This window comes from Heloderma suspectum, chromosome 2, assembly GCF_057233095.1.
Source record: "Heloderma suspectum isolate Gila_16-S chromosome 2, 16-S_ref, whole genome shotgun sequence".
NCBI lineage: Eukaryota > Metazoa > Chordata > Lepidosauria > Squamata > Helodermatidae > Heloderma > Heloderma suspectum.
Genome location: NC_139459.1, coordinates 139,310,192 through 139,334,095, shown reverse-complemented (window position 1 = coordinate 139,334,095; position 23,904 = coordinate 139,310,192). Strand labels below are relative to the sequence as shown.

The following is a 23,904-nucleotide window of genomic DNA, read 5'->3' as shown; positions in this document are numbered from 1 at the left end:
GAGAAACCTGTACGAGGGTCAAGAAGCAACAGTGAGAACCAGACATGGAACAACCGATTAGTTCAAAATTGGGAAAGGAGTATGACAAGGCTGCATATTGTCGCCCTGCTTATTTAACTTATATGCAGAGTACATCATGAGAAACGCTGGGTTGGATGGATCACAGGTCGGAATTAAGATTGCCGGGAGAATTATCAACAGCCTCAGATACGCAGACGATACCACCCGAATGGCAGAAAGCGAAGAGGACCTAAAGAGCCTCTTGTTGAGGGTGAAAGTGGAGAGTGCAAAAGCTGGTTTGAAACTCAACATTAAAAAAACTAAGATCATGGCATCTGGCCCCATCACTTCCTGACATATAGAAGGGGAAGAAATGGAAGCAGTGACAGATTTTATTTTCTTGGGCTCCAAGATCACCGCAGATGGTGACTGTAGCCATGAAATTAAAAGACGCTTGCTCCTTGGGAGGAAAGCTATAGCACACCTAGACAGCATAGTAAGAAGCAGAGACATCACCTTGCTGACAAAGGTTCGTATAATCAAAGCTATGGTTTTCCCAGTAGTAACGTATGGCTGTGAGAGCTGGACTATAAGGAAGGCTGAGCGCCGAAGAATTGATGCTTTTGAACTGTGGTGCTGGAGAAGACTCTTACGAGTCCCCTGGACTGCAAGGAGGTCAAATCAGTCCATCCTAAAGGAAATCAACCCTGAGTGCTCATTGGAAGGACAGATACTGAAGCTGAAGCTCCAATATTTTGGCCACCTAATGCGAAGAGAAAACTCCCTGGAAAAGACCCTGATGCTAGGAAAGATTGAAGGCAAAGGAGAAGGGGACGGCAGAGGATGAGATGGCTAGATAGCATAACCGATGCAATGAATATGAACTTGAGCACACTCCGGGAGAGAGCAGAGGACAGGGAGGCCTGGCGTACTATGGTCCATGGGGTCACGAAGAGTCGGACACGACTTAACGACAGAACAACAACAGAAGACAACCTGCCTGGGTGTATTAGGGCTGAGAAAGCATCAGGCAGAAGTTTGACACCCCCCCCCCCCAGCTGTTACTTCTACACTTGAAATTGCCCACTCCATGCTTTATGGCTGTTAGGCAGCAACTCACGTTTGAAGCATGGATATGCTGCATCACATCTAGTTTTGTCCTGTAAATTCTATGCTCAAACTGTCATAGATCTGGCATTGTTTCAAACCTTACACTAGGGAACTCTGTAGTCCTTTCGAACCTTATTAGGAGTTCTTGGATGCACTGTAGGGTTCACGCAGGGAAACACTGAGGGCCAACAAGTATGGCCAGTGCCTCATGTGAACTGAGCGTGCATCCAAGAATATTCCCCAGAATCCAGTGTGCATTGCACCTGTGACTGATGTAGCAGGGTTTCTCAGTAGAAAAGTCACACACCGTCTTTTATTTCAAATCACAGGTTTGTTTCACTGAAGGATATGATCAGAGGCAAGAAAGGTCCATAAGAAGTGCCAGGTTGTGTGCACCAGAAATGGCCCACAACTGGCAGGTCCCTAATAGACCATCCCTTCATCCCCTTCCTTGCCTGGCGTGCACCTTTCAGGTTAGTGGTGTATCCATTTTAAGGTAAGAAGGGCCCAGATAACTGGATGACCACATCAACATGCACATGTGAATGGCCATTACAGATACCCCTCAGTCAAAACGTTCAAACAATGTTTTCAGCATTGCACTGAAAGCTGAAAAAGTGAAGATTTGTGATGAGCATTAAGTATCTCTTACATTTCCTCTTTCATCACTATAACATTTGCCTCAACTCAGCCTTCAGAATTATGACTCAGTCATAATTTGCAGTAGTATACTTTCTTCTTCTCAAGTAACTGAATGATTATTTCATCTATAACTATTTAAGGCACAATCCTATGCCTATTTAGACAGAAAAAAGTCCTACAACGCCCAGCATCTTTCCAGTCAGCCATGCAGGCTGCGGAATGCAAGGAGTTGTAGAACTTTTTTTTGTCTAAACATGCAAAGGACTTCACAGTTAATTGTTAAAGATAGGCAACTAGCTTTTATGTCTGGTTGTCAAGCTGTTTTGATTATGAATGCATTAATACCAAATAGCATACTTTATCTGAAACAAGTAGCTTTTAGCTCCCCCATGTGTTAGACAAAATATATTGAATTTCAACCTATTCAAAACAACAGTTTGGCCTTGGGTCCATATAAGCTAGGTGTCCTTACCAGGTGGGCCATTTGGACTGACATAGGTCTAGCAAACCCTTGATTTTATGCATACCTGATCATGTTTCAGTATTAGAGCACAAGATGGGAGTTGATTATTGTAATGTCCTTATGACTTAGAAAAAATGTTGGCAGCAGACCTGTATCCATATATGGATGCAAAATGTAGCACGTTATATATCTGGACAAGGGAATCCTGCAAAGATGACTGACTGTATGGGACTGTTTAATTCATTTCCCCTGCGTTTTCACGAAGATCACAACAGCTGTATGTATTAATTGCTGCTCTCTGCTCTTTCTGTTGCAGCGGGCAATTGATTTCCAGCTTGCCTTAATTTCCAACTGCCCTTTCTTCCTCAACTCCTTGGGGAAAACTGAGGGGTTTAGGTTCCTCTGACCATCTTCTGCAAGGCTGGAAATTTCTTGGTACCATGCTTGTGCTGTCACAAGAATGTAAGAGCCCTGCTGGATCAGACCAAAAGCCTATCCCAACAGATAACAATGTGGCTACAATAAACCCTTTGGGCTACAATTCTACGCACACTTACCTAGGAGTAAGCCCCACTGAACTCAATAGGACTTACTTCTGAGTAGACACGTATATGATTGCACTCCAGGAGTCCTGCTAATTTTGCCTCGCAACCCTGTAAGTGAAACCTTAAATGCGTTTAAAGCAATTTATGGAATAACTGCGATTTAATTTTTAAGGCTGCAATCGTATGTCCACTTAGATTGGAGCAATCACACAGGACTCGATGGGATTTATTTTCTAGTTTACATGGATTAGATTTGGTGGGCCGACAAACTAGGAGCAGAAGCTGCTCCGTAAAGTCACTAAGAAAGCGTACTCATCGGCTACAGTCCAACACCCCGTTGTGTACAGAACTCGAGGAAGCCGCCGCTTTCGGCACGTGACGCACCGCCCCGAACATTAAAGGCGTCGACTTATCACGTGATAAAGGGAGGTCTGTCGCTCTTGTTCGCGTTATTTCTCAGGTGTAACATAGAAATAGAGAAATGGAAGAGTCACACTGGATATCGTCAGGGGACAGAACTTCTAATTCCTATGTCTACAAACTTGGAAAGCAGTCCCATTGAACTGAATGGGGCTTCACCCTAAGTAAGATTTCAACCGTAAGCACTTCCAGCCTCCAACACATTGGGGTGGAAGTGAAAGCTGTCCATAAAATACAACGGAGAAATTGAGAATTTTAGCATAGCTGTGAGTGGGCAGCGGCGTGTCGCCCGCCCCACCCCCTAAAACCTAGCAGCAAAGAGTTCATACCGATTCTAACCGTGGTCTTACTTTGTTTGAGAAAATGGCCGTATTTATTTTTTGAAACCTCTAAAAGCTTACTATGCCAATGCTGTCCATTAACCCCGTGTTTCGCGGGAGGGACGTCGCTGTAGCTAAGATCAGCTTACGACAGCCCTGCAACTGTAGTACACTGTACTATTGCAGAATAGCTGTATGGCTGAAGCGGTTTTGGATTTTAAAACATGCACACCGTGAGATTAGATACTGAAGCTGAAGCTCCAATATTTTGGCCACCTAATGCGAAGAGAAAACTCCCTGGAAAAGACCCCGATGCTGGGAAAGACTGAAGGCAAAAGGAGGAGGGGACGGCAGAGGATGGGATGGCTGGATAGCATCACCGATGCAATGAATATGAAGCTGAGCACACTCCGGGAGAGAGCGCAGGACAGGAAGGCCTGGCGTGCTGTGGTCCACGGGGTCACGAAGAGTCGGACTCGACTTAACGACTGAACAGCAACCATGAGATTGCAGCAAGATTCGGTGTATTTAAGTTGCTCCCACACCCCAGTCTTGCCAGTTGCGTGCCTTGTATTCCACTGACTTCCATGCAGAGATTTGCGCATTTAAGTTTCAATTTAAAAAAAAAAAACAACCTCCAGATGAGCGGTGTCTTCTCCACACAAAATAGGGCCTGATTTAGAAAGAGGAAGAACTCCTATCCTCGCTGCTGCGCCTTTATTTTTCCAGAATGGACACGGTGCTGTCTAGCCACACCTACGCGAATATCTTAGCCTTCCTCCATTGTTTGCTTTGGGCCTCTCTTACTTCCGCCGGGGAGGAGGGGGGGGAAACAGAACGCGTTCAAGGAGCCCGGAAGTTAGCTGCCCGTGAGAGCCTTTTTGGTAACTCTGTGGTATGAATAATGAGGAGTTGACCCGGAAGCGGTTGTGCGCGGGGGCGGAAGGGCGCCTTGTTTCTGGGCCCCTGCGAGGCGGCGGCGGAGCAGTTATCCCAACATGTCGATAGAAATCGAGTCCTCGGAGTGAGTGCGCTGAGCGGGCTCGTCAGGCAGAAGGGGCGGGCGGGCGTTGGGGTTCGGCGCCGTGCCCTGCCGCCCTCCGCTGCGGCGCCTTTGTCCAGTTCTGGCCCGGGATCACTTGCACCGACTCAAAGCATTCCCCACTCGCGAGGACCGGGGGACTTTTTGCGCGTTGTTCTAAGCCCATGCCGAGAAGGGGCGAAAGCAACGTGCGTTGCGTGCCCGGGTGTGCGATGACTAATTCGTGGTGTTTGGCATCGTATAGCGCAGTTTGCACGCTCGGGAAGCCTTCACGTACACCTGCCCCTTTACTTGTTATTTATATCGCCCCCATCCTGGGGGCCCAGGGCGCTTCACATGAAATGCGAGTTTGGTGTACCTCATATAAAGGGCTGCCAACAGATCACATAATTAGACCCTGGGGAGAAATGAGAGGCAGAAAGGAGGGCGTGGAACAAATAAACACACCGTTTGACAATATTGCTATTAGTAAAAAGAAAAGCCCCACCCCAACAGAGTGATTCAGTATGGGACAGACGGGCACCAGAAGGGGCAACTTCCAAATGTTCCAGGAGCGCCATAATATTGAAGTCATTGATGGTCTGCTTCCACTCTGCTGGCTTCCTCTGATAACAGTTAATTTTATACTTATCTCAGCAATTGTTATATCACATTATTGCTACGATTATTATCCCCGTAATGCAGATGGAGGGCTGAGGTTCAGTGAAAGTAGCTTGCCTAAGGCCACTTGGTGAGTTCATAGCTAAGATGTGATATGAACCAGGAACTGCCTAGGGCACACACCTGGTGTGCCAGTTCAGTTATTTACTTTTTGTTCTTTCATATAGGTTAGGGTCAGAAATGATAGTTGTATTTGTTAAAACTGGTCAGGTATCTTGCATCAAGACTCTTATTAGTTACCTTATAAAGTGGTGTGATGGGGACTTTAGGGGAATCTGTTGGATACACCAGTTATATAATATGGGGATATTTGGGGCAGTTTTGTTCTTGGTATGTGTCTAATGTGATTGTTGGTTAATGGAGGTACTAATTTATGCTTAAGTTAAGCAACAAAGAATGTTTGCTCCCAGCTAGATGCATGGTTCTTTGTGGTAGCACTTATAAGTAAATAGTGCAGCTAGTTGGTGAGTTTGTGATAACCCTAAACGTTGTGGAGTTACTAAGCCCTATTGCACTTCTTTCCTTTGGAGCAGGATCTGATAGTTTGGGAAAATGCCTTATACGGTGGCTTATACTGATAATACGTATTTTCTCCTCATTACTATGTGTGTGCATGTATGTGAAAGAAAGACTGACTGAATACACACATTAATTGTACCTACCATTTATTTTGCTCAGTGTTATCCGACTAATCATGCAGTACCTGAAGGAGAACAGCCTTCATCGTGCCTTAGCCACTCTGCAGGAGGAAACCACAGTGTCTCTGAACACAGTGGACAGCATTGAGAGCTTCGTGGCAGACATTAACAGTGGCCATTGGGATACAGTACTGCAGGCAATACAGTCACTGAAGCTGCCAGACAAAACACTCATTGATTTGTATGAGCAGGTCAGCACACTTCATGCAGGAATGTCTTAATTCATATCTGATCGCATCTTTCTTATCTGCAAGAAAATAAATTAATTCCTTCTCTTTTTGTAGCTTTGCAGCATATTTATATTTTTATCACTATTACAGTGTAATTGGTCTCTGCAGAGAATAGAATAATATTAGGTCTGACAGTAGTTCAACCAAATTCCTTCTGATGTTTACTAATTTATTTTCGTGTTTTACATTTTCATTTCGCTTTTTGGCACATGATGGACTATCAAAGAAGTTACTACCCATAAAATTCATGACAAATTCATAAAACATTGAATAAACTGTACTAAAAAAAATTACAGAATAGTAGGAACAGCATTAAAGTGATGGTTAGCAATCACATTTTAAAAGCCTGGCAAAATAAATAGGTCTTCACCTGTCTTCTAGAGGCAAGAAGAGATCTAGCCAGGTGACTCAGGGGCAAGCATTCCTTGATCACAGTAGAAATAGCTCTGGTTCTATTACCTCATATCAACCTAACTGTAGTTGGAGGGCCTGTCTAGACCAGTTTCTGTAATGTGTTGAGAATATTACTGTTTTCAACTACTCTTGTTTCTCTTTGAAGTGGTTACTATCTGTGGTGAGGGGAAGACCTAGGGAAGATTTCCGTTTGCATTCTTATCTGAATCTCCTCACGTTTACTGTGCATGGAGGCCCACAAAGTGAGACTGGGATGCTGGGTAATTGAAGCCTGCTAATTTGGTCATTGATGTAAATAAACTCTTGAGGTGTGAATCTAACATCAGTTGACTAATAATTGTTTCAGTAATTGCCACCTGAACACTTTGGTTCCCTGATCTTATTTGAATATACTGCCTGTATCATTAGAACTGATATAAACTCCCCTTGTTGGGTTCTGGATTTGGATTCTTTGATTCCAAAACTCCTGTTCAGGGATTCAAAGAAGTTCCAGGATGAAATACATTTCCCTTGAATTTACGTGATCCAGCAAAGTCGACATCAAAAGTATCTTGATGTTTGTTTATTATGCATTCAATATTTGGAGAGAATGTGGTGGATCCAGGCTAACTTAACTTCCATTGATTTCAGTGGTAACTTAAGTCATGACTAACTCATCCAATTGATTTCAGTGGGACTTAGGTCCAACCCAGTGTGTTTCTCCAGAAGGATTTTATTCACAGGAATAAGTCCATCTGTGTTCATAAGTCCATACTATGTACTAGGACGTAGTAAGTATGCTTAGGATTGCAACCTAGCAGCCAATTATACAGAATGAGGTGACAGAACTCTGATTCTGCAACTTCAGATTGTATTAGTGGAGAACATATTCTTGAATGCCTCCTCATGTAAAAACACGGAGAAAGGTTTAGTGTAGCACTCTCCCTGATGTGATAGTTTATTACACACAGGATGCTTTTTATGTCAGGGGCGTTAAAAAATATGAACCCTCCTCCACCTGCAATCTGAAGTGATACGGCCAGAATTCTACCAACTCATGCTCATAATGTGTTGATCAATTTTAAGTTTATTGCAGTATATTAGCGTTTTGCATTGCACATTGCATCTGGCAATATAGTAGCACCACATGATACGTTTTATGAGATGTTGCAGCATTTTTCCTAGATTTCACTACTGTTACTTGTATTTCTTTCTCTCCGATAAAATCTAGAATTTTCAGACCTCTGGTCTGAAAACCCAGTACTATCTCAGTTCTGAAACCTGACTCAGGTTCTGCTTCATAGAATCATAGAATAGTAGGGTTGGAAGGGGCCTACAAGGCCATCGAGTCCAACCCCTTGCTTAAGCTGCCTAAACCTTAAATCTTCTATTTGTGTACCTCCCTTTTAACTGAATTTGCAAGTCATCTTGGATGCTAGTTTTGGAAGAAAGAACCAGTAAAAATGTCTTAAACTACCAGAAAGATTGAAGTTTTATTAAGATGTTTGTGTGAGTAACACTGTTTTTCCTCTGATGTTTCAGGTTGTTTTGGAATTGATAGAGCTTCGTGAACTGGGTGCTGCCAGATCTCTCCTGAGGCAAACTGACCCAATGATCATGTTAAAGCAAACCCAGCCAGAGCGGTATATTCACCTTGAGAACCTTTTGGCTAGGTCCTATTTTGATCCACGTGAGGTATACATATACTAACCAAGAACATATTTTTACCTATATTATAGGGTTTTGCTTAGCTTAATGTTTCATTTGACAAACTCTTTTTCTCTTTCATCATTTGTAATAAGACATTTTGTCTTGCCTTTTCAGTTCTTCTGCATAATACTGGACCTGACACTACATTTACAAATATCTGTATGAAAGGACGGAAATAACAAATGGCTCATCCTTTATATTTTTCTGTAAAAGGTGTTCTCAGAGCACAGGAACATGCCTATGTAACACAACCTGGAATCAGTGTGGGATGGGGTGGTGGTGCTTTTGTATGCAAAAGAGAGAGGAGGAGAGAACATGATCCTGGACCTGACCCTTAGAACCTTGTCCTAGTGCTACGTTCAGACCAGGCCTTAGAATTAACACACTTCAAGAATTTTGCTCAAGTGTTGTGTTTAAGCCTTAAATCCAATGACCCCCTTGAGAGACAGGATTTCCCCTTGCTCTCCTCCTCCCTGCAGCCTCTGCAGACCTTCCAGATCTGCTCCAGAGGGTTCCACACTCTTTGGAACAAATTTTGGGGAGGGGGAATCCATTCCACCAGCGTCTTCTTTTCCACTGGCAGATGGTTAGGGTTGGATACGACCCTGAGAATGCCATTCATGTTTTTTGCTATGTTCTGCTCAAGCTTTTTCTCAAGACAAACTGTTGCAAACTTAACACCACTTTCCAGTCCTAAAATTTGTTCCCCCGATTTCCAGAACTCATTCTCCTTTATATTTCCTCTTGGTGAGCAATGAGAGAAATGTTGCTCTGATCCAACAGTGTTGGCTCAATCCATCTGCTGCAAGGGACTGAATGAGGTAGCTTTGCCTGTTTTAAAGGATCAGTAAATACTACTTTCATATGTAGAAAGCATGTTATTCAAGAAAAGATATAAAATATGGAAATAATGCATTTATCACATAAGGCTTTTATTCAGGGATCCAGTCTATCTGGAATTCTTTCTTAGAGATGTATCCCTGTACAAATTAGGAATTCTGTCAGAATGGTGGTCATTCCTAAGTGTGTTGCCAGCAATTTGCTTTCTCAGATAAATGGCATGTGGATTGTTGGGGTTTCTGGTTTATTGCTGGCCCACTAGCTTTCTTGGAACAGTGAATCACTGTTTGGGGATAGGTAGGTTGTGAACTGTGAAGACTCTTCCCCTTTGTCTGCTGTACTCCAAATGATGTCATCAGGCATCTCCCACTTGGGAGATGGTGGGAAACAGTTGGTGGGAGACAGAAGCAGTACAAAGACCTGTCTTGCCATAATAAGCAGAAGAGGTTGGTTGCCATTGGCTGGGTTAGTATTTTCACTTGACTCAAACTGGGTAAGGTCTGTGTTTTTTCACAAAGTTGCTCCCAACAAGTTTATTCAACTCCCAAAGACTTAAATGGAGGTCTTTGGTCAAAGAAATCTATGTCATACCTTATATGCATTAGTATCTGTATGTTTGCACCACTGTATACTCAAACATGCAACTGCTAACCAATATTTAGTAAATAATAGATGCAAAAATCTTGCTGACTTTTATGTTATAGTATTGTAGAAAGAATGTTACTAGTCCCCATGTTGTTCTCTGCTAGGCATACCCAGATGGGAGCAGCAAAGAGAAGCGAAGAGCTGCCATTGCCCAAGCTTTGGCTGGAGAAGTCAGTGTTGTGCCTCCATCTCGTCTTATGGCATTGTTGGGACAGGTATTTTTTCCTTAGACTTGCAAAATTGAAAATAGAGAACCTTATTCCTAAACTACTATAGTGTAGTATTCATTTAAATAAATACACTTTGTTTTAGTAAGACCTCAGTCTACCACTTCATATTTCAAAAGTGCTTTTTCAAGGGATGGGTTTAATCAGTGTCAGTATTAAAACTTAGGGTGCAATCCTATGCATTTTTAGACACCATTAGAAACCCAAGCTGGCTGGGGAGTGCTGGGAGTTTTAGGACTTATTAATGTCTAAACATATGATGGGACTTATGATGGGGCACTTATGTCAGCTGTCCTGAATAGGTCTGTTGTTGAACTTGTTTACTGAAATTGATTTTAGCTGTTTAAAGTGCTTTAAATTTTGTACATTAAAATTTTTAGATGATTTATCATAATGTATTATGTTTATTTGTTTATTGATTGATTATATTTTTTGTGAATTATTGTGAACCACCTAGAGAGCTTCAGCTATTGGGTGATATAGAAATGAAATCAATACTACTACTACTACTACATAGGATTGCATGCTTAACTGTGGTTACAGACTCTCCTGCAATCTGGTATAGATGACAGTAGCCAAGTCTTTGTCACTGAGGAAAGGTGTAATTTCATATGTAACTTTCCACTGTAAAGAATATCATTTAGATTTAAAAAGTGATAAAAGGCTGTAATTCTTTTTGATTTCTCAGGCACTGAAATGGCAGCAGCATCAAGGGTTACTTCCTCCTGGTATGACAATTGATCTGTTCAGAGGTAAAGCAGCTGTCAAAGATGTTGAAGAGGAAAAGTTCCCCACACAGCTGAGTAGACATATTAAGGTGGGTCCCTAATTACCATTACAAGGAATGGGCCAGATTCTTCTAGGACTGAGGCAGGGGCAGTTGAATAAAAGTTCAAGAATACACTAAAGTCTTAGCGTGTCTTACTGAGAAGTTCAAATAAAGCGGGCGCAATTGGCTAACTGATGTGCAACCATGTTGGATATGGTCAACTCATAGCCAGAATTAGCGGGGGGGGGGGGGGGAAGATGGCTAGTTGAGCACACACAGTGGTGGTGGCAATTATATTAGGATGAAACGGCAAATACATAAAACACAAATCTAATATGTTTAATGTTTTAAATGATTTAGGGTGCAGCCCTATAAAGTTTACACCTGCTAGAAGGAAGCCTCCGATTTTGGAGGCTTCTGAGTATCCTGTGCCCTGCCAGGCTGCTGCCAGCAGGGTGGGAGGAACAATAGAAGCAATTCTCACCTCTCTGCCCTCCTTTTTAAATTTTTTTCCTTTAGACAGGCCTCTGAGCCTGTCTAGAGAGGCATGCTGCCAGGGGCCAGGACTGGAGAGCCCAAAGGATTTTGTGTATCCCAGCCTCCCCCCACCTACACACACTCCCTTTTTCACCTCTATGAAGTCATTTGTGTCCACTTTTCTGATCTCAGGAAAGCAGGTTCTTTCCATGGCTGCAAGGTGGTGGAGGTAGGGGGAAGGATCTTGGGAGTTCCTGTCTGCGGCTTTGAGAGTGAGAATCTGAAAAATCCTATGCTCTCCAGGGACCATAAGGATTGCACTCCTAGGACACAATTGTATAAATAAATACAATTTAATTTAATTGTATTTAAATTAAAAATACAATTAAAAAATAAAAATAAATACAATTTTTTAAATCATGTTTAGATTTAAAAAGTCCTAGAGTTCCCAGCATTCCCCAGCCAGCATGGCTGGCTGAGGAATGCTCGGAGTTGTAGGACTTTTTTCTGTCTAAGCCTGCATAGGATTGTGCCCTTAATTTGTTAAATTCTCAATTTAAAACATGTCCACGTACTTGTCATTCCAGTACTTTGAACTCTTTTTACCGGAAGCAAATTTCATTCGTACCGAGGACCTGAGTTGCTGCCTTCATTATTTTGATTTAGGGCTAATAATTACTTTTTTTTAAATTACAGTTGAAAATTTAGGAAAGGGGCTGGAATACCTTTGAGGAGCAAAGCCCCCTTCCTTGTACTTGTAGCACTGGATATAGTCATGCATGGGCAGTATGTGAACTGTATATACATATTACCTTTTGAACCTGGCTACACAAGTTAGTGCTGCTGTTTTGGTTTTTGCTGTATTTAGAGACATTCAAGATAGCTGATTAACCTTGGTGTATTTTGCTCTACATTGCCTTAATTCCTAATAATATTGATTTTCAAATTGTTTTTGTAAGCCAGTAACTTCTGAAAAGCTGTCTCTCGTGAGGCAAGCTGATATAGACAGCTATTGTAGATTCTGCTGAGCGAGATGCAAAATGGATATGTCTTTTAATTGGCTTTTGAATGGTACAGAATTCAAAAGGTTTGAATGCCTTTTAAATTTATATACTCCCCTCATTCAAAAAGAGATTGACATTTAATATTCACTAGTTTGAGCAATGTGATGTGAGAGCTGAAACGAAATAGATTACTATTGAGTCTAACTTCTGTAAATTGCTCAGAGCTTTGGCTATGAGGTGGTATAGAAATGTAATAAATAATAATAAACGGTCAGTATCGTACTGTACTGCTGGAATATTATACGACACTGCATGAAATTATTATTTTTAATCACTTAAAACAGTTTGGCCAAAAGTCTCATGTGGAGTGTGCTCGATTTTCCCCGGACGGTCAGTATCTTGTCACTGGCTCTGTTGATGGATTCATTGAAGTGTGGAACTTCACCACTGGAAAAATCAGGAAGGTAAAACTGGATATTCTTGGCTGTCAGATGGATTGTTCAGGACATAGTCTTTGACCACAGTAAATTCAAGTGAATAAGAAATATTTAGGTATGCTTTATGGCATTTTTTTCAAGTGGAACTGGGAAATTAGGATATATGGTACCAAACTAAATGCCACAATTGCATCCTTTAATATCAAGCTGCCTTGAGTGCCATTTTTCTTGGTAGAAAGGTGGGGTACAAATCAAATCAAAAAAATAAATTTGATACTCATTAGCATCCTTTTCAAAATTGGGGCCAATACTAGATGTGGCAAAAACAGGATTCCAGACCAAATGTTTTCTGCCTTACATGGATTTGGGGTAGAGATGGGGGGTACGGGGATTCGAAAGGAGAAAGCAGAAAGTGGGTGCTTAAGTCTTCCCTTCCTGCTGCTTTCCCCCCCATAGCTGGGGTTCAAGAATGGAAAGGAGCCTGGCTTGGGGGTAAATGGCTTTTGGGGAGAGTTTGTAGAAGAAAATGCATGGTGCTCCCATGGTCATATAGGTGGCAAACACAGGATTGGCAGTCCTGCATTTGCCAAGTAATATCTAGTCCTAGATTTGTTCTTGGTTTGATTGTATTGAGGGGAGAGAACCTGGGTTGGGTTATACACTCTATGTGTACATCATCCCGTGGCCTCTTCTACTATAAAGAATCTCATGTGGCAGGTCCAAGAAAGGCCTCTCACTTGGAGATCCCTACCAACCATGGAGGACAGTACAGGATAGATGGACCAATGATGTGACTTAGGAAAAGGCAGCTTCTTATATGGATGTTATACACATTTGGCTACTGCTGTTTTGGTTTCTCTGGTTTCTCAAGCTTCAGTGACTGACACTTTGCTCACTACTTGATTTAGGATCTGAAGTACCAGGCACAGGATAACTTTATGATGATGGATGATGCAGTGCTGTGCATGTGTTTCAGTAGGGATACTGAAATGTTAGCAACTGGAGCACAAGATGGGAAGATCAAGGTATGCAGTGAAAGGAACTAGAGGCCAAATAACTAATCCAGGAAGATTATCTTAAGCCATGTTTCCTAAACTTCTGAGAACTAAGGTTGGAAGCACACTTCACTTTTATACACAGAAAGAATAAGAATTACCTGCCCACAGCAAACGTTTTTGCAGTGTCCTTCCTGACTGTAAACATAGAGCAGCAGTTCATGCAGTGAGACATTATAAGGAGATGCCCCCTGAGGATGAGTAATTTTGCTGCTTCTCTGCATCAGGAATAATTTGAACAATCCAATCACATTTGGTGGAGAAACAGCAGAATTGCTTTTCTTCCCACAAAGGCTGATTGGAAGGAGGCAAGGTGAATCATGCAGAAAGGTAGGGAGAAGTTCCATCTGTGGATGACTATTTGGGATTCACATAAGCCTGTCTTGTGTTTCTCTTGCAGCACACAGTTTGGTGATTGCTAACTTAAGCTTCTCAAAAGTTATACATTGTCCTTGCTTCTGAAAAAAGTAAAGAAGTGAGACAATATTGAATCTGCTGTAAATCTTCACACTTGAAATGTTGTAGTAGGATTGCTCTCTTTGAAGACTTAACACTGGTCTTGCAAGCTTAGCAAGCAAACACAAAATGAAAATTAACATAATGGTCACAATCATTTTTTTGTCTGTTGCTTTCAGACTGTTGTTGAACTTGGAATTCTAGACCAGCCTTCCCCAACCTGGTGCCCTCCAGGGGCTTTGGACTTAAAATCCTATCAGTCCCAGCCAGAATGGCCAATGGTCAGGAATGCTTGGAGTTTTAGTCCAAAGCGTCTGGATGCTGCCAGGCTAAGGAAGGCTGCTCTAGAGCCTACTTAAATCAGACTTGTAAATACTTACTTAAATCCAATTTGAAAATAGCTGCTTGCCTGGGATGAGTAAGTACTTTGTTTAAATGATCAGGCAAGAAAGTTTTGCAAAGAGAAAGATAGTTGATTATGTCCTTTAGGCTTTCAATGTGTTCCAAATTACCAACGTTAGTACGTGTGTATAGGTGAACTATACAGAACTAGACAAAATGGTTGCATGTTAGTAAACTTTTTGGACTTATTTGCAAGACAATACAGAAATGTAGAATAACTGTCCTCAGTTGCCATTTCCTTCTGTTTGGTTAGCCTGTCGACAATCCTCTGTGCCAAAGGGTTCCTCCATTTATGTAATATCAGGCATTTAATGAGTAATAGGGCCGTATACAACTTGAGTTTCTTATTTGATCCTAACTTAAGACAGTGGAACAATCCCTGAATTTGTTGGATTTTCTAGTTGGCAATCAAGGTGACTTGACTGCCAACTAGAAAATAATAATAGTAAAGTTCAACTAGCTTAAAATCGCAGGCTTCCCAGTAAAGGTCACAATTTTTTATTTCTCCCCAAGGTGTGGAAAATTCAGAGTGGGCAGTGTCTGAGGCGGTTTGAAAGAGCACACAGTAAAGGTGTCACTTGCCTGAGTTTTTCAAAGGATAGCAGTCAGATTCTTAGTGCTTCTTTTGACCAGACAATCAGGTATGTCTCATTTTGCTAAGTATTGCTATTCAGCCTGTCTTGGATGAGTGACACTAATGTAGCCCTTATGCTGTAACAGAATCCATGGATTGAAATCTGGAAAGACTCTTAAAGAATTTCGTGGTCATTCTTCATTCGTTAATGAAGCTACTTTTACACAGGATGGGCATTACATTATCAGTGCGTCCTCAGATGGCACTGTGAAGGTAAGTTCAGGATACTGACCTTTGTTTGCTCATTTAGCTTTTGTAAAAGCTTTTATCATCACCTTGGGTTAGATAAGTGGGGCAAACATTGTGAAGTGGCTCAGTGGACTTTTTTTTGTCTAAACATGCATAGGATTGCACCCTTAATGGCTGTCATTTTCCCTTTCATATTTTTTTCCCTGCTGGTTGCAGGTCTTTCAGATAGTATAAACTTGCATGTTCTCTGGAGAGCCATCATAGTTTGAGTTTAGCTGTCTTCTAGAAGCAGTGTATAAATTTCTGTTTTAAGCTGCTGTTTAGCAGACTGTAATTTTTGTTTGTTTTAAATACTGCTGCTGAAGGACTTGACCTCTGATTTCCGACTCACCTTTTCGAATTATGATTTTAGAGACTCATTTTTATTTTGAACTAATAAAATTCTCATCACCCTAACAGGCAGTGTGTGTGTATGTATGATTGTATATGTATGGAGGAAAAGTTTATGACTTTGTTCACCCATAATGGCAGCGTGCGGCAGCAGTTTGTGAGTTAGAGAGCAATCCTATGGCTGCTAGACACTGTCTAATGGGCCATAGGATATGCTCTATTCTGGGAACCGACCTCAGAGCCTGCACTCCGAGGTTGGTTCCCAGAAATCTGATGTCCCCCCCTGTCCGTGCTGCCTTGGAGGCAGCGTGGAGAAGCCCCATCCTCCGCGCTTGGAAGATGAGCGTGGAGCGGCTGAAAAGGGACAGGGCCGGGGGCGTTCCAGGGTGGGGAGAGCGGAGCTGCGCATATAACACATCCTACGTGTCGTACGTGCAGCTTTCTCTCCTAGCTGGTCCCCCTGCTGCTAGACAGCCAAAATTGGCTGTCTAGTGAAAAAGAGCAAGGCTGGAGAGGCGCGGAGTGAACAATCCCTCCGTGCTTCTCCTGCCTTGCTTTGGATAGGTGGTCACCTCTGATGTCGGAGGTGACCACCTATCTACTTAGGATTGCGCCCTTAATTAATTTACCCACGAATTGCAGGGATGCATGGTGTGTGTGAGCCACTTCCAGTTTCCAGCAACAACCTATGAATACTGCATTCATAGGTTGTTACAGTGATGTCTGAACCTGAGCACTTTGGTTTTTCACAGGTTAAACAACCCAAAGTTAACCAAAGAACAAGCCATGAGTTAACTTTGTGTTGTTTAGCCCACAAACAACCCAAAGTGCCTGAGTTCGGACATCATGGTAACAACCTAGGAATGCGCATTTGTAGTTTGTTAGTGGAAACTGGCCGCAGCACACATGTGGTATGTATCCTTGCAATTCATGGATTAAATAACCCATGAATTGTGTTTGTGCAAAGAGCCCCCATGTATTGTGGGGAACTGGGGGACTTAATGTACTTTCCACAAAGGCATGCATTGTATCCATCTGCATAGCTTGGATTCCATGGTAGCGTGTGACAGAACTTTGGAGACTTGCTGATGTATCTGTAGTGATTTTCCTTTCTTGTTCTGTTTGCCAGGTTTGGAACATGAAGACTACAGAGTGTTGTAACACCTTCAAGTCACTTGGCAGCACAGCTGGGACAGACATCACTGTGAACAGTGTGATTCTGCTACCTAAAAATCCGGAGCACTTTGTTGTTTGCAACAGATCAAATACAGTTGTCATTATGAACATGCAGGGACAAGTATGTAATTGGAGGCCAATAGCTTTGAAATGACTGGGAGCACAGTTTAAGCTCCTTTTCGACTTTGAACTTTCTGTAGTTTAATTGACTGATTGAAGCCAGATTCCCTCATCTCTCCCTTTTTACTTATATGTGAGAGCTTTTGTAAATCATTCTGACTAAATATTGCACAGTTTTGACATTAGGATGCTAAGTCTGTATGCTGGGATCCAAAGTAATACTAGTAAGCCATATTCTAAACTTTCTCAGCAGTGCCTGGGTATGGAATACATCCTGGATCCCTGAAGATCACGATGTTTGGTCAATCTTTCTATTTTCCTTTAAGTCCACTTGTTTGTTGATCAGTGGGATTCCTGGTTGTGTTTCAAGTGATTCATTCACCTAATGAATGGTATTTCAAAGCATATCTGCTCAGAATCCACTATATCCCTTCCCCTTTCTCCTCCATACTTTGTCACCCTACATCCACTTGGTCTTTCCTTCCCATAGTTAAAGCTCTAGTAAGACTGCTTAGCTTTTTATGTAGCACATATTTCAAGTGTTTAAAGCATTTTACATACATTGTGTTTTGCAAGCACTTTACAAGAATAGAGCAGAGACTTCTGGCCATCAGGAAGGCCCTCAGATGACTTTGCTTGCCACTTGGGAAATTTCTGGTACCCTGCCTTAGAGGTTGGGTTCCTTCAGTGCTTATTCTGCATCCCTCAGAAGGCATTACCGCAAGAGTCCCATAACTTATTTAACTGCACATTGGCAGCTGATACATTTTTTAATTTATTAACTTCATAGATTGTAAGAAGCTTCAGCTCTGGTAAGAGGGAAGGTGGTGACTTTGTCTGCTGTGCCCTTTCTCCCCGAGGCGAGTGGATCTACTGTGTGGGTGAAGACTTTGTGCTGTACTGTTTCAGCACAGTGACCGGCAAGCTGGAGAGAACTCTAACAGTGAGTAGCAGAGAAGGACTTTTGGATAACTTAGCGTAAGTGCTGAGATCTGAAATGTGACCTTATCTCAGTTTGGATGTTGTAATGTTAATGCAAGCAGGTGGGGTGTTCTGTCTCTAGAAACTTGTCTTGGTTTACATAAATTTACACATACTCCTTTAAAATAAGGGTATTTCATCAGAGGCAGTGAGTGGAATCCATACACTATCCAAAATATAGGTTGGATCTATGTACAATAGCTGCAACGTGGCCACTTCCAAAAACAGCAGCCCCATGTCTCTCCCCTGTGGCACTTGGAAAGGCAAAATGCATGACCTGTCATTGCATTTAGAGTTTTCTCACTTCCACTAGCGTCTCTGGCTGCTGTCTTACCTTATTAACCATTATGGGGGGAGAGGAGGAAGAGATGTGGAGCTGCTGCTTTTGGCAGCAGTCGTGTGCCAGTTTTAACATGTAGTTCCCACGTTAATCATCTAAGTATCCCGATGATAATGCTTAGCCTCTATATAGAACTTCAGTGTCTAAAACCCTTCACATACATTATCTCAATCTATACAGCACCCCCTTTACAATATGTCAGTTTTATTATCCCCAAGTTGCAGATGGGAGACTGAGATTGAGCTTGCCTAAGGCTATTGGTTGAGTTCATGGCAAAGGCAGGAGTCAAACAGGTTACTTCTTTTTATTCACTGTAGATTCTTTATGTAGCTGCATGTCACTGTAGCACTCCTGTCCTTTAAACCTTGTTATTCAAATAAATTGGCTGTGACTACCGTTGACTATCTGAGAAAAATTATGTTGTTTTTTGCTGTAGAATTGAGTATAGTCACCTATATAGAGTTTCGTCTTAGTGCAGCCTTGAAAATATAGCCACAAAAGTTACTACCCCACAAAAATGTCCGCTAACTATCCTGCCCTTATGTACTTCTGTCCATATTTGTAGAAATCAACAACCTGGCAACAAAAATCAACTCTTCCAAATTATAAATATTTCCTTGCCTGGTTATCTGTGATTCTGGAGGCAGTGGCAGGAGGGTTCTTTCTCTTGATCACTAAATTGTTCCCATTTGTACACTTGTAGGATAGCAAGCCAGACAAACAGAAAATTGAGGATGCTGTATAAATTCAAAGCCACCATTCCTCCCTGAAAGCACCTTCCCAGCCCTTGCTTCCCTCTGGTAGGCTCCCTTCAGCCCTCATATTATTTCCCCAAAATCCTGATTTAGTCACCCCTGTATCATCCTGTTCCTCTGTGCCATCTGTACCAGCCATATTATCCTGCTCTAGCCTTCTCTACAGCTCCTAGCTATAGACTACTTTGGAAGTGGCTATTTATAAGCCTGGTTTAAGAGAACTTTGAGTCAGGCACATTCTCTGCTGTGAACTCTGAACATAATGTGCAAATTATTCGGGGGATAACGGAAACACGCTTTTGTCTCAAATCTTAAATTACTACTACATGCTCTCTCAACTTTAAAACTTCTAATAGGCTTTTCAGGGGGCAAGCAAGTATTTATCTTGGCGTTATATTTCGGAGAAAATCTAGTATTTTTTTCTTTCTGACATCTAGGTTCATGAAAAGGATGTAATTGGTATTGCCCACCATCCCCACCAGAACTTGATTGGTACCTATAGTGAAGATGGGCTGCTGAAGCTGTGGAAACCATAGAACTGAATTTCAATTTCCTTCAGTGCATGACTCTTGAACGCAAGGAAAGTGTGTATGTTGTGGGGTGGTTCTTTTCTGTACTGAAGAGGTCCAAAAGTGTTGTTTTAATTTATACTATATTTCATATTCAGGTGTCCTATGAAAGAAACATACATTGTTTTCAGATAAATATGCTAGTTAATACAGAAGTTGCCCAGGTAGCAAAAGCAGTTAAGTTTAAAAGGAAATAACTTCTCTCCTGAGGATGCATCCTTTTTGTTGCTTATTATGGAAATGAACCATAATTCAGTTTTTTGAATTAAAAGTGAAATGGAAAGGTATTTTTGGCTAAGGCAAAATTAAGGAAAGCAAAAATGTGGAGCCTTACTCTAAAAATGACTGAACTAGAGTTCTGTGTCTCAACAGTCCCTGTCCTTAATATGATATGGAATTAAGGGGCATTATACTTAAAATAGGCATGTTCCAGCGAGAGCTAAACACTTTAAAATCCTATCTATTTCAGTGGGAATGTTAAACATATGCTTAAATATTGCCCACTGAAAGGAATGGGACTTCAAAAATTCAACTTTGGCTGGGTGGACTCTTACAGGGTTTCAAACTGAGATGTAATTAATACCCAGCGAATAAATCTGAGCTCCCCAAAATGGATCTGTGGCAATGTTCTTGTGACTTTTCCTGCTCTGGACAAAATATTTGACTTCAGTCTCATGTTAGAATATAGATTTGTCCTTATTGGCATAGAAACTAGCTTGTTATGAAGTTATATTAGGCTTTTTAATAGCCCAAGAAATGTATGAGCCTCACAGCGTGCAAGTAAATAAGCTTCATTCAGCTGTTTTCAGAGAAGTGTCAAGTCATCATCTGAAGCTTCTTGAATAATTATTAATCTTGCTGTTCAGTGATCATTTTCTGATTTCTAGTTGTATGCAGTTTTTATTTGGAATAATTAGTTTGGTTGTTTTATTTTTTAAGTCTGCCTCTTCTACAATAAAATCTCTTTTATTACAAAAACATCTGACTTGTGTTAGCAAGGGAACTTTCCTTTAAAAAAAAAATGGAATTCTTTTTGTAAAGGGTGTTTGAGAAGGAAACCACTATTCTCAGGGCTGGAAAACCAACAGCTGCTGACAGTTCCTTATGTGCTACAGCCTGAGTTGCTTTTGTGAGTGATCAGTCTCTTTGGGGGTATTCAGATGAACATGGGGGTAAAACAAGCCACTGTGGCTTCTCCCCCCACCCCTGTGACTGTCATTTGCATAATTACCCACGCTGCAGCGCAGGTTGTCATGTCATCTGAACCCAGCGTGTGGCATGGTGGGGGTCACTTCGTACCCACCCTCCAACCCCTACTGTAAGTTCTGGGTTGTGGGGTGGGTATGAAGCCATTGTGCTGTGCACCGGGTTTGGACAACACAGCAACCCGCACTGCAGTGTGGGTAATTATGCAAATGATGGTAGTGCAGACAGGGGGCAGAAGCCAGGATGGCTTCTTTTACCCCTGTGATCGCCTGAACCTGGACTTTGTAAGTCATTGCACTGCAGTTCATCAAGCCAGTAGCTGTTGACAGCGCAAATGTACTATAGAAACCACAACTATGCAAATTATCAGATGAATTGATTATGCTTACAGGCATGAAACTAGCATTGTTGCCTTCCCTGTGGCTTCCATCAAGGTTTGTTCCGTTTTAAATAAATAGAATTCTGTGTTGAGCATTTTATGTGCTGTTCCTCAAGATTAGGGAACCATACAGTAGGTCAGGCATGCAGAACTTATTTCAGTCTAAGGGCCAAATTCTATTGCACAGAAACTCTTGGGGGCTATATTATAGTGGTGGGCGGGGCCAAATATACCAGCATATTTTTGCTTAAAAGTCTTGCTCCCGGTAAGTAAGCCTTAGGAGAGGCATCTTAATCTTTTAGAATGGGGAGAAAAACACACAACAGCCAGGAAATCACCAAACTGTTGGTGGCTGGACAAAAGGGAAAGGGGGCATGGCCTTCTGGGGAATCCCAGAAGGGTCTAAAATGCAAAGTGAATTGCCTTCCTACTGAATAGAAAAGTATTTTTATCAGTTGCAGATATACTTGCTCTTTAACTGTGCCTACCTATATTTAAATGAATTTTATACCATGCTCTACGAAATAAGGCGTTCCCAAGATCTTAGAGAACAAAATGTGTATTGTAAGTAACTTTTCTGATTTGAGTGTGTGAGGCAAATACAGTTGTAATCAAAATTATTCAACCCCCATTGCAAATCAGGTTGACTGTCAAAATTTAGACTTTCAGCTGTTTGCAATGAATAAATCAAACAAAAGCAATTGAAATAGCTCAACACAACTAATGCCTCAAGTGGTTTCCCCAAATTCAACTGAAAATGCAACTTCTAATGACTTCTCCAGTCTCAAAGGTATTCAACCCCCTGAATAGAATCCCTCACAACAGCACAAATATGCAAACAGGTGTTGTCTCAAGCACACTTGAGGCACCCTTTCCCCTTCATGGATCACTGCCTTGTTGTGGCGAAGGGGCTTGTGTAACTCAGTGAAGCCATAAGCTATGCTGTGCAGGGCCACCCAAGACAGACAGGTCATGGTGGAGAGTTCTGACAAAATGTGGTCCACTGGAGAAGGAAATGGCAACCCACTCCAGTATTCTTGCCAAGAAAACCCCATGGAACGTATCACAAGGCTAAAAGATGTGATGCCGGAAGATGAGCCCCTCAGGTCAGAAGGTGTCCAATATATTACTGGGGAAGAGCAGAGGGAATTTCCAAGTAGTGCCAGAAAGAGTGAAGTGGCTGGGCCAAAGCCGAAAGGACATTCAGCTGTGGATGTGTCTGGTGGTGAAAAGAAAGTCCAATGCTATAAAGAACAATAGGAACCTGGAATGTCAGATCAATGAATCAAGGTAAGCTGGAGGTGGTCAAACATGAGATGGCAAGATTGAACATCGACATCTTGGGAATCAGCGAACTAAAATGGACAGGCATGGGCGAATTTAATTCAGGTGACCATTATATCTACTACTGTGGGCAAGAATCCCTTAGAAGAAATGGAGTAGCACTCATAGTCAACAAAAGGGTGGGAAAAGCAGTACTGGGGTACAATCTCAAAAATGATAGAATGATCTCAGTACGAATCCAAGGCAAATCATTCAACATCACAGTAATTCAAGTCTATGCCCCAACCAGTGAGGCCGAAGAAGCTGAGGTTGATCGGTTCTATGAAGACCTACAACACCTTCTAGAACTAACACCAAAAAAAATGTCCTCTTCATCATAGGGGATTGGAATGCTAAAGTAGGAATCAAGAAATCACCGGGATAACAGGCAAGCGTGGCCTTTGTGTACAAAAAGAAGCAGGACAAAAGCTAATAGAATTTTGCCAAAAGAACACGCTGATCATAGCAAACACTCTTTTCCAACAGCACAAGAGGCGACTCTACACATGGACATCACCAGATGGTCAATATCGAAATCAGATTGATTATGTCCTTTGCAGTCAAAGATGGAGAAGCTCTATACAGTCAGTAAAAACAAGACCTGGAGCTGACTGTGGCTCAGATCATGAGCTTCTTGTTGCAAAATTTCAGCTGAAATTGAAGAACGTAGGGAAAACCACTAAACCATTCAGGTATGACCTAAATCATATCCCTGACGAATATACAGTGGAGGTGAGGAATAGATTTCAGGGATTAGACCTGATAGACAGAGTGCCTGAGGAACTATGGACGGAGGTCCGTAACATTGTTCAGGAGGCAGCAACTCAATCCATCCCAAAGAAAAAGAAATGCAAGAAAGCCAAGTGGCTGTCTGAGGAGGCGTTACAAGTAGCTGAGGAAAGAAGGGAAGCGAAAAGCAAGGGAGAAAGGGGAAGATATTTCCAACTGAATGCAGAGTTCCAGAGAATAGCAAGGAGAGACAAGAAGGCCTTCTTAAATGAACAATGCAAAGAAATCGAGGAAAACAACAGAATGGGAAAGACTAGAGATCTCTTCAAGAAAATTGGAGATCTCAAGGGAACGTTTTGTGCAAAGACGGGCATGATAAAGGACAAAAAAGGCAGGGACCTAACAGAAGCAGATGAGAGGTGGCAAGAATACACAGAAGAACTATACAGGAAAGATCTGAATGTCCCTGATAGCCATGACAGTGTGGTCACTGAACTTGAGCCGGACATCCTAGAGAGTGAAGTCAAGTGGGCCTTAGGAAGCATGAGTAACAACAAAGCTAGCGGAG

General features: G+C 41.9%; 1 protein-coding gene across 1 annotated transcript; it reads left to right on the top strand.

Annotated features, from left to right (window-relative positions):
• The first annotated feature begins 4,414 nt into the window (after positions 1–4,414).
• Positions 4,415–20,679, top strand: SMU1 (SMU1 DNA replication regulator and spliceosomal factor). The gene is made up of 12 exons (XM_084835012.1): positions 4,415–4,524; positions 5,881–6,091; positions 8,066–8,218; positions 9,823–9,933; positions 10,634–10,762; positions 12,540–12,659; positions 13,541–13,657; positions 15,059–15,186; positions 15,266–15,392; positions 16,888–17,055; positions 17,845–17,997; positions 19,568–20,679. The coding sequence occupies exons 1-12, from the start codon at positions 4,499–4,501 to the stop codon at positions 19,664–19,666; spliced, it is 1,542 nt and encodes a 513-aa protein (XP_084691138.1). The 5' UTR covers positions 4,415–4,498; the 3' UTR covers positions 19,667–20,679.
• The last annotated feature ends 3,225 nt before the right edge of the window (positions 20,680–23,904 follow it).

What these genes read in the sequence shown, in the direction of transcription:
- SMU1 (XM_084835012.1), top strand. Translation starts at nt 4,499, where the DNA reads ATGTCGATAGAAATCGAGTCCTCGGA. An exon ending in TTATGGCATTGTTGGGACAG is followed by an intron (nt 9,934 to 10,633) that starts GTATTTTTTCCT and finishes TTGATTTCTCAG; the next exon opens with GCACTGAAATGGCAGCAGCA. An exon ending in CCACTGGAAAAATCAGGAAG is followed by an intron (nt 12,660 to 13,540) that starts GTAAAACTGGAT and finishes TACTTGATTTAG; the next exon opens with GATCTGAAGTACCAGGCACA.